This window comes from Aphis gossypii, chromosome 2 (genome assembly GCF_020184175.1).
Source record: "Aphis gossypii isolate Hap1 chromosome 2, ASM2018417v2, whole genome shotgun sequence".
NCBI classification, from domain to species: Eukaryota; Metazoa; Arthropoda; class Insecta; order Hemiptera; family Aphididae; genus Aphis; species Aphis gossypii.
Genome location: NC_065531.1, coordinates 35,308,672 through 35,325,096, shown reverse-complemented (window position 1 = coordinate 35,325,096; position 16,425 = coordinate 35,308,672). Strand labels below are relative to the sequence as shown.

Genomic DNA, 16,425 nt, shown 5'->3' with positions numbered 1-16,425 from the left:
CTAGATTTGTATTTGTAGTTGTTTGAACTCACCTGAACCGCAAGAGTTAGTCGAGTGCTGCGAGAATGTCTTGTTGGGACAGACAATCCTCACGTCTTAGTGAAAATGTGTGAAAATAAAACATAAAAAGAAAAAAAAGAAATGCAAAAAACGAAAACCGATATAGGTATGAGAAATAGAAAAAAAGAAAAATAGGAAGACACGCACTATATTACATCAATGCGTGTTTCATCCTATATATAATTATACGTATATTATATATTGTATAGTAATATTGTTATGATATATAGATATATTAATCATACTTTGGTCTATGTTTCTATAACGAGGATTTTGGTTATTTTACGTGTATATGCATTGTTTTATAAGGTCTTCTATTGTAGCGGACTTCGAGTGATAATTAGGATGATATCTAAGCGTAGTATAATACACCAATAAAGTTTATTGATTATTATAATTAGGGCTGTGATTTCAACGAACTTATTAATTATTTCTACAGCGGTATGGTGCTCATTTCAGTACAAATTTATTTTATGTCTTTGTCTTGTTAAATATCAATTTTTATTTTACATAATAGTATTTTTTGGATTATGTTTTTAACGATATTTTATAATATATACAAATTTAAAATTCAAAAATATTATTTTAAGATTCCAACGAAAGGTTTATTTTTATATATTTTACTATAAACGAATCAACGTATTAAACACAATTAAAATTAATCTTGCATTTGAATTCCACACAACTAATATATTATCTTGATACGAAACAACATAGAAGCATAAAGTAATTTAACATGAGTAATTAATACTTTTGTGATCGTCACTGATCAGAAATGAATAGAATTCATTGTCATAAAATTAATATTTCACCACCAAATTATAACACTAAATGATTAAAATAATTTATTAATTCTATGTACAATGCATATTAAACTTAAAGGTTTTTATTTACCTAATATTTATACCGTAATTGTAGTCTTTTAGTGTATTTTATAAGTGTATCATTCCAAGTTGATGACGCATTATCATGACATTTTTAGTTTTTGTAGGGTATTTAATTACCAGCCCTAATTATAATATATTATACTTAATCTGCCCATCTACCACAGCAAATCGAATCACTACAATGATTAGTAAATTAATGACTAAATGATAATATTTACAAATAAAAACTACTTATTTATAGAATGCATTGGTTATGTACATAAGTCGTTAGATAATGTGTGCAAATGGATGTAGGACGCATGTTAAGCGTACACACAGGAGAAATTATATATATATATACATATACGTAGTCGCAACTATTTTCTCAGTTTTCTTTTGTTATTATTACTTTTAAATTTGAACTCTATAAAATTCAAAAATACTTCAGCTCATTTTTTTATAGAATTAACAATAAGTCGATAACAAGTAACGAAAAAGGGTTTCCAAGAGTTATGAAAACATATTTCACTAACAATATAACATAATATTATACAAAGTGATAAAATATAGATGTATGAGTAAAAAAAGAAATCATAATAATATTATTATGGGCCAAATGACAGTTACACACAATTTCTATAAGTTATAATGAATATAAATGACTTACACACAACACATATTAATAGAAATAATATAGTATTACCTATAAGATTATTACCTACTTAGCTGTTTAAAATCATACAAAAACTGTGAAAGATAGTCTGAGAAAATGCCTATTGTATTATTATACGTAGCAAAATCACCTCACACATAATACCTATAGGTGTACTCATTATAATATAATATAGTTGATATTATTTTTAATAAAATTATGGTACATTGGTATTTATGTACTATATACACGTATAAACGGTTATTTTCTTCAAATACTTACAAACGTTTTCCGAAACAAACGATTCCATTGAGTTACCGGGTTCCAGACGTTCTACGGCGGGTTCGTCGGGACAGTTACTGCAAAAGCACAACACCATACTATGGAGAGGGCGACGAGGGATGGGATATGGGAGTGGGGCTATAGACGTGACGCGGAAATACGACTATTTCAGTATAACTATGGTATTATATGATAAGCTGCATGTAAATACATAGGTATATCATTATTTTATTATACACCTAAGGTTATCTAAATAATACATTTGTAGAATTTCTCATAAAATGGTGATATTATGGCAAACAAATTTACGTGTATATTTTAGGTACGCAACTCACCAGGAATGTGATCACAAACGATGTATCAATAACCGCAGCAGAAGATGATGACTGGAGCGTATATTTAAGTAGGTATGTTATGTGTATTACGGGTACTTTATTTGAGAACGGAATAGAAAACGCTACAGCGGCGGTAGTGACCTGCACGACGATATGATTGTTTGCGAAAAATTATGCATTTGGGAAAACACTCATACGAAAACGACGATGATGATGACGTTAATATGATATTTCGAGTTTTAGGCGTTTAAATGATGCTAAAATATATTATAACATGATGACGACACCGTGAAATTCATACCGCGAACAACGATAACGAGCAAAAAAAGAACGTTGATTGAATATATGATCAAATATGGGGTACACGAGATATATAATTTACATCATGTGCGTAATGTAATGGTAAAATATTAAACAGTGTAAGTATAGCATTATAATATTTAAATTTCGAGTATGACGCGGTGTATGTTTAAAATTAAAACAACTGTGTAAACGATTTTGTTTCGTTATTTTACACGTGTTTTTAGCGCCAAAATGTCGCTATTGCTGAGCGACTTATAAAAAACTGACACGTCTTTTCTGAACACAATATACTTATATAATATAAAATATCATATTTTATTAGTTATGTTATCTAGTGCACGGAAATGTCGCTCTCAGAAATTTTGATTGAAACACATTCGTATAGGTAAATGCATTATCAGTGGAAAGGGTTGTATATTAGTAAATAGTAATAATGTTAACCCATCACCCACCATACATATACCTACACACTAACATTCTATTCCATATTATAAGTCATTTGTGTTCACGCGTATCTATCCATTATATTATTGTACCTTTGTAAATATACATTATATTTATCGTTATTTTATCATTTGTAGTTTTTTCTTAAGTATGACCATAGAAAACGATATAATATATACATAACTATACAGACCTCGCTCAGAAAACAACAATAAGTTCAACGACATAAAAACGACTATATAACTACAGTTACGACCTTTATATGCGGGTCAAAGTTCAAAATGTCTATACCTACATGATTAGTAGACTTTTGTAGAATTTTCGTAGACTTGTTGTAACATCATGTACGCGTGTAATGTACGGTAAGTATAAATTAATATATAGATGTAATTCAGTACGATACATTTTCTAAGCAATAGGTATATAAAATTGAATTGTTTTCATGAAGTTCCAAACATCCTAACTAGCAAAGTAGGTCGCTAATACCAATTATTAAAAATATCAGGAAATTAAAATATGTACAACGTACAATTTGTAATATTGTACAATATTCCTACTACTTACATATACATATATATATTTTAGTATAATACAAAATATTATTTAGAAATATTAAGCTTTATTGAGTCCAGAATATAACTTATACCTACACCATTGTTAATATGTGTGACATACTTATGTTCCGAATAATATTATAAATAGGTTTATACATGAATCAAATGAAATAATATGTAAGTATTAAGTAAAAAAAAAACTATTTCACTAATCAATGCACTTAAATCAAATAAATTCTTCAAAATACTAAACCCAGTGATAAAAGATAAAACAGAAAGAAGGAAAGTAGGTTTACTGTAGGGTTGCTGTTCTACAGTAAGTACTTCGTTTGTATCTTATCATTGAGGAGTAAGTCACTGTACTGTATGTGTTAAATTTGAATTAAATGATAAATCATTGCTCATGAAAGACAATTCTGGTCTAAGACGATTTGTTAAATAAAATATTACTTGTAACAATATTTTTAATAATATTTATTTTTTCTCACTATTATAGTGCATTATAATAATATTTATAAGAAACCTTTTATTAGATTGTAAAAGTTTTCAATAGATTACAATTTTTTTATTGTCAACAAATTTAAAATTCCAAATGTCTATAAATAACTCAAAAATAGTTAAAATCATATCATAATATATACATTGAAAGTGCTACTATAAATATTTGGTGAAAAAGTAAAATATATATACCTAGTTAGTTATTAATTTTGTAGTTTCGCATAAAAATTTTCTATTTTCAATTTTAATTATTTATTATTTCCAATTAATTTGAAAAAAAAGAAGAATTTTTTATTTTTACACACCACACAATATAGCGACAAAGCAGAGAGTTTTCAAGTATACAGAAACTAACAGCAACAGTATATCTAAAACTGGTTAGACTACCTATATTATGTAATGGATACTGGGTAGGATTTTAATTTTAATTTTATAATAAGTATGTTTGATAATTTTCAATATTTATATTGGTTTGATTAACATAATAAAACAATCACTGAGCAGCAGACTTACTGGCTAGAAAGGGTTAGTATTATTTCAAGTCACTGCACTAGTTTCGCTTTATCCTCCTAGATGGGCTTACTGTGATGGATTCGGAGTTTAAAGTAAGGATCAGTGGGACCCACTGAGAGTGGTTGTAAGAAGGGCACAGAATAGTTTGTAAAACATTTCGGCTATTTTTTAAACGGTATGAATTTTTAAGATTGAGTATAAGGTGTGATTTGAAACATATGGTACGGCATCAGTTATCATTCTTAATGAAGTCGATTGGAATGTTTGGATTTTGTACATATTTAATTTTTTTAAATAAATAGAGTATGTAATGATTTTTAGCTTGCAAGGGAGACCAAGGTGCCAAACTCTGTCAAAAGCTTAGGTGATGTCAAGTAGATTAGCAGAGCAACATGATTTATTTTTCAAGGGGCCACCGAATCAGTTAAGTGACGTATTTGATAGATACTGTTATGTTTATTTTGGAAGCAAAATTGAGTTGTGGAATGAATGATTTGTTTATCGTTAATGATTTCGGATGTGTGTTTTAAGATTATTTTTTCAGATAGTTTTGCAAAAAATGTTAGTAAGTTTATTGGGTGGTAAGAGGATGAAGTATCAAAAGATTTATCAGTATTAGAAATTAAAATTATAAATTATATTTTCCATTGAATAGAAAAATATGAAAATATGAAGATATATACATACAGATATATATATATTAAATTAGGTGAGATAAGTGAATTAATGTAATTTTTTAGAGTTAATGACCTACTTCAGTAGTAATGAGATCTATGCTGGATGATTTTTAAGTGAAAAGGAATTAATAAAATGTTTGACTGCGCTTGGAGAAAAAGATTTAGAGGTAAAATAAAATGGTTAGGCTGAGGTAAGCGAGTCTTCAATTTTTTTAGTAAAAGTACCGTTGTGCTGGCGAAGCTTGAAAACTTCTGAAAGATAGTAAAATAATTCAGTTTTTTTTTTATCTGATTTTCACCATGTGCCATCAGTGGTTTTATAGTAGGTGTTGGAAATTGTCAAAACCTATATATATAGAAGATAAATACCATAACGAAATTATATCAAATATCGATATATTTTTGATAAATTAGTCACATTAATATCGGTAAAATTTGTTTGATATCGATATCAATATTTTTATGCATCATTACTCATAAGTGGCCAATGTTTATTTTTAAAAGCTCTTTAGTGAACCCAAAAATGGTTTTTTATGAGCATGCGTTGTGTGGTTATAGGAAATCACGTTATTCGATCAATACCAATGCAACGAAATATTACGGACACATGGAATTTCTGAACTACGAAAATTCATACCTGACTACGACAGGCTAATTACCATAGTAAGACATGTTGTTATTACATCAAAAAAAGTCTATCATTAAGTCAGTAAAGTACAAACATATATATTTGTAAATTAAATCAAATGCATTTAAGTGACACATGGTTATTTGTTATTTATTAGTGTGTTATAAAATGCAACCAGAAAAGAAACCACGCGTTTAATTAAACGAGCTGACATCGGATTTTTTTCTAACCTTGAGCCAAGACATTTTGGGGATTTCCGGTGACGATTATCGACAGTTTATTATTTGTCTTAGATCCGAAAGACGTAGACGAGGAACTCTTGAAGCAGCCCAGCACGCTACCGACGGAAGAGGACGACAACGCCGGCGACGGTGGTGGCGTGCTGATATTTCCTAAACAGTTATATGCTATAATATATAATACTATCATGTGAGTTGAATGGGATTTAAACGCTGTGGCAGAAGCAATTAATGATTCTGGAAGTGCGGGCACAAAAAAGACATTAGTATATAAAGCATAATATAAATATTTAATAAAATCCTTTTTTAGGCCAATATAGGTCTTATGTGTTTCGAATTTATGGTTATAAAAAAAATCTTAAGCTCCGGAAGCTTATACTATCCGAGTGTTCTAGTCGTCCATCACCTTTTCACTTTGCAAGTACCACACATATATCTGACTTCCTAGTTCGTGTTGATATCAACACTGAAATAATAGGTAAGTCATAAACGTTATAAAAATTGTATTAAAACGAAGGATTCGAAAGAATGCAATAAATAATAGCACAATAACTTTTTTCTAACTCATTTCAGAAAATCACCACCACATCACTCAAATCCACTTCGAACGACTTGTAGCTTAGTAAAGATAAAAATATTTGGGTTCTATATTAGACGTTCTCTTTTTTCTGAATCTAATTATAAATATTAAATGTATCCATATAGCATAGACTGTAAATATTCTTCAGATAAAAATTTAAAAAAATATAAAATAACAATGTTATGACGAACAAGACGTAAACAAATTATATATATTTTTGTTATATATTTATATTGATGAATGATAAAACAATGCATACACAATAAAATAAACAGTTAAAAATTATTTAATGATCTTATTATAACGGTATTAGCAAACAATAGTATAATATATATTATGTTATCTTTGAATTAAATTTAGATTTATGTTATGACATATATACATATTATATCATGACATGTGTTTATAATATATATATATTTATAGAGTTTATCCCAAAAATTTTTCAACACCATAAAGATCTTCCAGGCACAAATCAATTTTTATTATGCAAATTTTTAAGAGTTTTGGTTTTTTGTCTATAGAACAATTCTAATCTGATGACAATTTAAAAATTTGTTTTTCACGAAATTCAAAAAATTATTTTTTTAGGAATTAATTTTAGAAACTTTCAAAATAAATAATTTCTAAATTTTTTTTAAAGTCAATTATAAAAGAAAAATTATTAAAATTTAGTGAAAGTTACAACTGTTTTGTTTTTTTGGATTTTTTTTTGTAACTTACCTACAGGTTAATAAAATATGAAAACTTGTCGCATTTGTCCAAATAAAAACTTAATTGTAATAATCAAATCCATAAAAATACTAAAAATATTTACTTATTCATAAACAAATTTAAACTTAATTTAAAATTTATTTGATTTTTGAAAAAAATGTGTTGTAAATTATAATCATAATATTAAAATGATATTTTTTCTTAATTTGATTAAACCTATGTTTAATAATTCAAAAAATGTCTAAAATATAACTTTTTCAATTTTTATTCAGTTTTAATATATTTTTTAAAATAGTTTACAAAATAGCTAGTTTTTAAGTTTAAAAAAGTTAATTCCAAGTAAAATACATTTTTGAATTTTAATTAAAAAATAGAAATTGTCATTAAATTGGAATTTTTCTATAAATATAAATATATAATTACTCTTAAATAAATTATATTTAAATAAATTGATTAGTCGCCGAAATTCTTAGTAGTTACTGGATTTGTGGGATATACTATATATTCTTATAAATCGACGTGAAAGCGGAAAACATCAACTAGCTATATTAGTATGTTAACTCCAAATTAAATAACAATACTTCGGTACACAATATAAGTATAGTTGGTCCACTATACAATATAATTTATCATATACTCTCAGCACGAAAATACTCGACTATTCTTAACTCGAAAAGAAGAAAAAAATTTTCACGTTTCCGCGTTCATATTGTTTTTGTGAATATAATATTATATAAAGGTTGGTTTTATCATTGTTGATATTTACCTTCCGCATCTTTGGCAATTACTGTAGAGCTTCGGTCCACAGTCCCTTTTTTGTCCTCTAAGAGAAAAACACACTTTTCACATTGGAGTCGTGACAAATTGGTAACACGGTCGTATACGATTTTTTTTTTGTTATTTGTTTCTACGTTTGTTTGTTTGTATTTTTTTTATGTTAGGATAGTGAAATGTGTTTACAGAACAGGGTTTCAAACACGTCATGGGTGTAGTATTCCCTACGCATGCATAATATACACAAAACGAGAGTAATAATAATAATAATAATAAAAATAATAATAGTAAAGAAAAACCAACAAAAAACCTCCTACACCGGGTTTCTAAATATCATATTATATTATTATATGTATATTATTTTATGTGATGATATTATACGGTGTTTGTATTATAAGACAATATTATTATGTCCATAAATCGAACTTCTGTAGTCCATTGTTAATTGTTATATGTGCTACAAACTCTATTTGAGATTATTCGAAATCGTGTAATTATGTTAATAATAATAATTATAATAATATAATATGTGTATCCACGCGACGACTTAGCTAATATTTTAAAGGGCGTTCCTATAAGAGTGTAAGCGTCACACTGCTTTTATTTACACAAGCAAGCAGTTTAAGATTTTGATAATATATATATATATATATATTATATATTTATTTACAGGTATGATACTGTATTTCAGGTCGACTGATAATTATTATTTTTTTAATTACATAGTATTGTAGAGGTATTCACGTTTCTTGTGCGTTGATTGTGCGTAAAAAAATATTATTTTTTTCAGATATTTTATGCTCGAATAATAATATATAATATACATTCATACATAATATTATTATAAATGTGTATTATATAGTTATTCATAATTTTTTGTATAATATATTATATTACTTGGTAGTGCAAAGTTTTGAAGAAGATAAGAAACTAGCTATCAAATATAATTATTATACAGTTCAAATAAAGAACTTTAGAATATTAATTATTATTTACGAAAATGTAAGTATGTATTGATGTGTATTCATTTAAGTTGGCTTATTTAGATATTAATTAATATTTTCAACATTACGAGTATTTTTGTTTATTAAATGTGAACACATGCAAAATTATTTAATATTGAAATATTATAATTATAAAACACAAGTAATTTAAATGTATAGGCGGATTAAAGTCTAATAAAGATTTTATCATAGTTTATATTTTATTTATTTTCACTTACCTCTGACATCATCATCTTCCAATGTTGTATTGCTCTCAGTTGATTCTTTAACTTGAGAACCATCTCCTTTTTTGTTAGTTACAATACTGCGACCTGGCAAACAATATAAATGATAAGTATCGTGGTTTATTTATAAAATATTAATTAAAAAGCTAATTTAGTAATTAAAATATCTAATAGAATAAAAACAAATTTCTAATACTATAATATATTTATTTATTATATTATAGTGTATAATCAAGTTAAAAACCATTTTGTATATGATTTTTATTAATACTTATAATAAAATAAAATTATAGAATTTGTAATAAAATATAAAAATAATAAATAAATTATTCAGGGATAACTTATGCGATTTAAATAGATTATAGTATAATAATATGTAATTTAAAATTACAGAATGGTTCACCAAAAATGTTTCATATTTTTCTTTTAATTATGAATATATTTAAAGATTGATTTTTGGAATTTTTAAATTTACTCAAAAATCATATTTTCAAATTCTTGAATTTTTTTTGCCCACTTAAGAAGTCTTCTGTGACGATACAAACTTCTGTTTTACAAATGAAAACCATCTATTTTTTTTATAGTAAATTATTTAGATAACATTTTGATCTGATTCATCAATATTTTTAGAAAAACTATACACTTTAAAGTAAAAAAGGAGAGTTCTCATTTGAAAATCTTTACTGAAAACATTTAATTAGTACAAAAACTCTTTAGAATACGAAAATGGTTTTAAAATATAATTAAAAAATCTCAAGATCAGATTTTAAATATTTGCGTTATTTAAGTACAAAATGGAACGAAAATACTCGATGAATCACTTAATACACTATTTATTACATTTTAATATATCATAATATTGTCTTATTTAATTTTTTATTTATTATTCTGGTTTTTAACTCTACATTTTGAGTTAAGTATACTAATTAATTAATTTTGAAAGAATTCAAAATCTTTAAAATAGAATTTATTCTATTAGATATTAAACAATTTAATATTATTTTTATGAAAAAAAAACAAACATTTAAATAAGTAAATTCAAAATTGCAAATAATTGTTCACGAGCATAGTTATACATTTTACAGAACTTGCTAAAATCATTATAAACAAAAAGTGCAAACATAATTTTATTTAATATAAAAATAAGTTATTATAAATTAGTAATTATAATGTATTAATTTAAAATTTTCAAATTATACAATGGATCTTATTAAAATATTTTCTTATAAGTTAAGAACTAATACTTTATTTGTGAAACTCTAGTTTGCTTTATTAAAAATCATTGATTTAAATTATTATATACTTTGTTAAGTTGAATTCAATTTTGTCTAAAATAAAGTTTTAATTATCATAACTCTAATCAAAGTTATCAAAATGATTAATATTACAGCAAAATAATACTATTGAAATTCAATAGAAACAATAATTCAACGTGCATACTTTTATTCACGAATAAACATTCCATAATTATTTACTATCATTATACTAAAATTGAATTAGTATAAAATACATTTCGTGCTTTTATAAAAAATAAGCTTCATATTTATATCATTATATTAAACATGCGTTATGGAAAAGCATAACAAAAATAGTAAGTGGAAGAGCTAAAAACATTTCCCATTTTTAACAACAACCCTGCAAAGTGTGTTAGAATTAAATTTAAGAAATATAAAAAATATACAACGTCTATAGTTTATCTAGAGTAATAAATAAAATTAAAGCAAATGCCCAAAAATGACTTTTAATGCCAAAACAATGACGTCCACAAAAATGTTAATGTAAATTGGAATAAAAATAAAAATATTTGTTATAGATACAGTCTTACCACTTCCTGTTCCGGAAAATTTTATGGTAGATTTTGAAGAAGGTATAGAAGTGTGGTGCATTTAGAGAATATTCGCGAAGAGTACAGGGAAGAGTGAACAAAAACAAATAAAATCACAAAAAACAAAACAAATGATGAAAGGTAAAAATAATTTATATGTATTGTGATTAGACTGATGAACATAAAAATGTGCTCAACATCAATTATTTAATGCTCAACAGATTATTATTTTTTATATTCATCAAATCATAGGTAATAATATTTTAGTCATGTTTATTATTTGTATCGACATCAATAGTAAGTACCTCGTATAGAACCTCAGCCTTTTTATTTTAAAATTATTGAAATAATTAAATAAACAATTTATTTTATCAGATACACATATTGTAATAACTAAAAATTAATAGTGTGGCCACCCTTTACTTTCTCGTTTTACTACAATCATTCCAAGAACTGATTTCTGTTGATTTAAAAAAAAAGCATCATATCATATTATTATAATAACTGTATTTGGATACTGTTAGTTATTTGAAATTTTTTTAAATATTTGTTATTTATTTATACTCCAAATTGGTGGTCAAAAAAATAAAATGTTTAGTTCAAAATGCATGATATTGTGTTTTTATTACTTCTCGTTTTTCCACACTAATTATGGTACCATTGTTACTTGTCAGTGTTTCTGTACTTGATATGCTGCCTGTATATTGTTTTTGAAGTGAGTTTATAAAACTCTCATAAATATTATAATATTATGTTAGGAAACTATCGCATGACAAACATCATTTCTGTTTCAAGGTACCTATATGTAAGTTTTATCAGAAACAGGGAGTTGTACGTTTGCAGTGAATTAATACATAATATTATTACATATTGTATCGAATTAAAAACTAACAATTCCTAGTAAATAAATATTCTAAATCTAGTATAATTCATCGGTATTTCATTCGAATGAGTTCATAAAATGTTGTGTGTAGAAGTATATACTCGTATACGGTATACCAATAATACAACCACGTGAAACTTGCGGGAATAAAAAAAATAATTTTAGTAACAATAATAAATTGTCATTTTATAACAATGGTTATAAAAAATCGCGGTTTGCTTAAATGAAAATATTAAATATCTATATAATATTTTTATTATAACAAGTATATAATACAATTTACAAATAAAACTTCACTCCCACTTTTTCTTAAATAATTACTTGAATAAGTTTTCATTAATACTATAATAATGAAATTAAAAAGTGTGAAAACTTTAAAAAAAACATATAATATTCATTATTCTGTATACAGTATAGTTTTATAATATATAAATTATAACTTATAAAACTACTTTTGAATTAAAGGAAATTAATTACGATTTGGAAAAATAGATATGAATAATAATATAATTAAGTACCTGTAATATAAATGGTATGTATTACAAACAAGTTATATTTTGTAATTATTTTATTTGTATAAAATCATAAGTAAGTGAATATTAAAATCTATACAATCCTGCGTTGATATCTAATGAGCGATGATAAAAAAAAAAAAAATTAAATCATTGTAATTATTTAGAATTTTCTTTATAGTGATAAGAATTTTAATTATTTCAGTTAAAATATATGAATGATATTAAGATTATAATATGAATTCCAGATTATGTTTACATAAATATATTTTATAAATTGTATATTTAAGCATTTAATCTATATTCATTAGCGTTGTACAAAGTATGAAACTTACTTTTATAATTTTTATATCAGGAGTGTTGTATGTATATTTTTAATCATAAAACCTACAACATGCAGCTACAATGGGATGTAGGTAAGGAATAAAAATGTGTAGCTTTAATGTTTCAGACAAATTCATACAAATACATGATGGTTTGTTTTTATGATATCCACAAAATATGTTCAATGTAGCACTACCGATATGAATACATAGCGTTTAATACTAAGGTAATGGATGAAATAAAGGTATGTAGAATATAATATAATTATATTATTGGTGCATTCGTGTACCAATAGTATTATAGTGTATACATTGTTTAGGTATACGAACCTGTTAAATCTGTATGATAGATAAGATAAATAAATAAATAGTGTAGGTATAGGTAGGTAGGTAGATTGGATAATGAACTGTAAAAATCCTGTTTTGGCTACTTTCACATAAACATCAAACAAAACCCTAAAAAAACTTAATTTCTCTGCCATTCTTAGGGGTATAAGGACCAATAAATTAGCTTATATACAGTGCTGTACCCATTCGTATAAACACCTAAATTGTGTTTCAAACCAATTTGTTATGTACACGTATATATTCAGTGTATCTAATCAAAAACAATTCTAATAATTACAAAAAAAAATCACGTCGTCACCTATATTCATTCACACGTAATTGGTCTGAGGTTCCTGAGGCACTTACCGTGTACATCATACTTACTGGAGAAGTTCCTTGTAGCCAACATTGTCGTCAAAATGGCACCCTACAAACACGTAAGAATATAGTTTGATTCGGTTCGCACTCAAATGATCGAAAAAATTTAAGTTTACTTTTAATTTTCTTCTGGCGTTGAACTTCTTCAAGCAGTCGACCGTTTCCTGTCTGTGTACAGCCGAAGCAACTTTCTCACGATACTGAAACACAACGGGCCATCAGAATTACATTATGAATACTCAAGATGTTACGTTTGCATGCAAAATGTTCATAAAAATCCAAAATGGAACGTATTTATGTTTTATAAGTATAAATATAAGTTTATTGTACACGTGAGACACAAGGATAACAGTGGGGTGTTTTCAATAAATTTATTGTCCACGCAATATACGAGTATTATAAATGATAACCGCGTGGTACCATTAGAAAATCTGCCTTTCTTATAAGTTGATTATTGGAAGTTCGATACGATTATTAACATGGCATAAAACAATAACACGAATAACTTTATGAATGACAGGTCTATTAAAGAAATGAATATTAAAGCAAATGACCATAGTTTGGTTGAATTTATAACTATAGTATTTCAAAGGAAACAGTATTAGATGTATGATATACAGGTATACTACATTTATGTATATTATAATTGTTAGTTTCAAAATACATTTTATTCGAAAATATCAAACGAAATGTAGATTATAAAGTGCTTAAAATTTTGAATTATAGTTTGTTAGTAGAAATGTGTACAGGATTTTTATATTTTACACCACCGGAAATATAAATGTAAAATAGTCGACGGTCAACGGAATTAGTGACGTTTCATGTTGGGATAAAATTACTCACGATTCGGTTTCCTTCTGTACCTCAATAGGTTTATTCTTGGTTTGATTACCTCCTTTGGGTACATGATTATTTATATATAAAAATCTATAAAAATAAAAACTTAAAAAGAGAATAAACTTACGCAAATCCATGGGTGTTTGAGTGCATCAGATGCGGTGACCCGTTTAGCGGGGTTTACAGTTAGCATTTGATTAATTAAGTTTTTTGCGTCTGGTGTAACTGTATCCCATTCAGGTGATGGATACTAAGAAATCATACAAAAACCAATTACATTTTAAAATAAAAAACCTCAGTTATTTAATTGAAATGAACAAAATAATTTTTACTATTTTAAAATTTAAAAATAGTATAGGTACCTATATCTAATTAAATCGATACTATATTAAATTTTCATGAACATACAAATAAATGTTTTAATCAATTCACAATAATGAAATATTTTCATTAAAAAAGTAAAATGTGAATTAAAGTTGTTTTTAACATTGTAATTTTGAGAAAATAATTATTTAATGTAGTTGTAGATTTGTATTTACCTCGAACAACAATACTGTTATGTAATCAAATAATAGGTATATTTTTTTTTATGATATGCTAATTTTTATATTTTTAACAACCTTGAGAGTATTATTTAAATTTATAAGTTATATGAAAGTTAGAGATGGGAACTTAGAGTTAAATATAACCAATAACCATCAATTACAATTTATAATAATTAATAAAAGTTTTTACATCTTTTATTTTCGACGAAACACATTAAGTACTTTTACTTTTATCATTTATCAATATGTTTAATTCACTAAGTACTTAATGTAAAATGTTTAATTTTTTTTCATGATAAATATTGGGTTATAAACTTTTAAAATTATACGAGTACTTTAAAAGGAATAGTTACATTAGTATTTTTTAAATTTATTTTTGTTGTTACTTATTACTGTGGTTACAACTTACATCGTAAGCGCCAGCTTTGATTTGGGCATACAATCTATGTTGATCTTCATCCCAGAACGGTGGGTATCCAACCAATAATATGTAAAGTATTACACCTAATTAAAATGTAAATATTAAAAAGTATTTTTATACTTCTAAATAGCAATATTAACTAACCGCATGCCCATATGTCGACTGGTTTTCCATATGGTTCTTTTTTTAGTACTTCAGGGGATAGATAGCCCGGAGTTCCGGCAAAACCTGAAATCGACGCTTACAATAAAATGCTATAATCAAAATAAAAAATATAATTCTACTTGCCAAACCACGCTTGTTGTTCGCCCTGAACTTCAATGGCTAATCCAAAATCGGCCAATTTAACCGCAGCGCCTTTGACTTTGCTAGCCAATAATAAATTTTCCGGCTAGAAAATATACAAATATAGTTTTAATGACAATAACAACAATTGTCAAACAAGTGGGATTGGGATATGGTTATATACATCTTGTTGCGGTATCTTATGTAGGTTAAATATTTATAGTATTTAACGACATGTTGGCGGTTTTTGTTTATTATCAACTAGAACTCGGAAGGTGTGCCAGCAGCAATGATATGCAAATGATAAAATGTATAGTAAACAAGAGTTGGAATGTTAGTGCCTCCATAGTACGTACACCATTATAAATATAATTTGAAATAATATTATTTATTGTTGGAATGCCGAAAAATTAATACTTAGTTATTATTTTTAAATGTATATAATATATTTGGTTAACATGTATTGTTAAATGTTAATTTTAGATACTGATTAGCAAGCCTGGGCATTTTAACTTTTTAACTTAACTTTTTTGAATTTAATTTTCATTAACTTAATTTTTAACTTAATTGATGTTTATTGATATTAACTTAATAAATAACGAGTTATTTTTAATAAAATCTAAGTTACGTTATTTTATAAATAATTAAATTATAAATAAAGCTAACATATAAAAAAATAACTTTTTTTTAATTTTTAACTTATTAAAAAGTTAAAAAAATATATGTATAAACTTTTAACTTA

The 16,425-nt window shown here is 25.7% G+C and overlaps 1 protein-coding gene across 1 annotated transcript in view; it reads right to left on the bottom strand.

The window, feature by feature from the left end:
• LOC114127462 (calcium/calmodulin-dependent protein kinase type II alpha chain) overlaps positions 1-16,425 on the bottom strand; it is a gene marked incomplete at its 5' end in the record, with an annotated part of 34,597 nt that overhangs the window by 4,650 nt on the left and 13,522 nt on the right. The window contains 9 exons of the mRNA XM_050201703.1: positions 6,043-6,204; positions 8,112-8,168; positions 9,342-9,434; positions 13,602-13,644; positions 13,712-13,795; positions 14,560-14,682; positions 15,387-15,481; positions 15,543-15,626; positions 15,687-15,789. Of these exons, the coding sequence (XP_050057660.1) occupies positions 6,043-6,204; positions 8,112-8,168; positions 9,342-9,434; positions 13,602-13,644; positions 13,712-13,795; positions 14,560-14,682; positions 15,387-15,481; positions 15,543-15,626; positions 15,687-15,789 (844 nt within the window). The remainder of the gene's footprint in view (positions 1-6,042; positions 6,205-8,111; positions 8,169-9,341; positions 9,435-13,601; positions 13,645-13,711; positions 13,796-14,559; positions 14,683-15,386; positions 15,482-15,542; positions 15,627-15,686; positions 15,790-16,425) is intronic.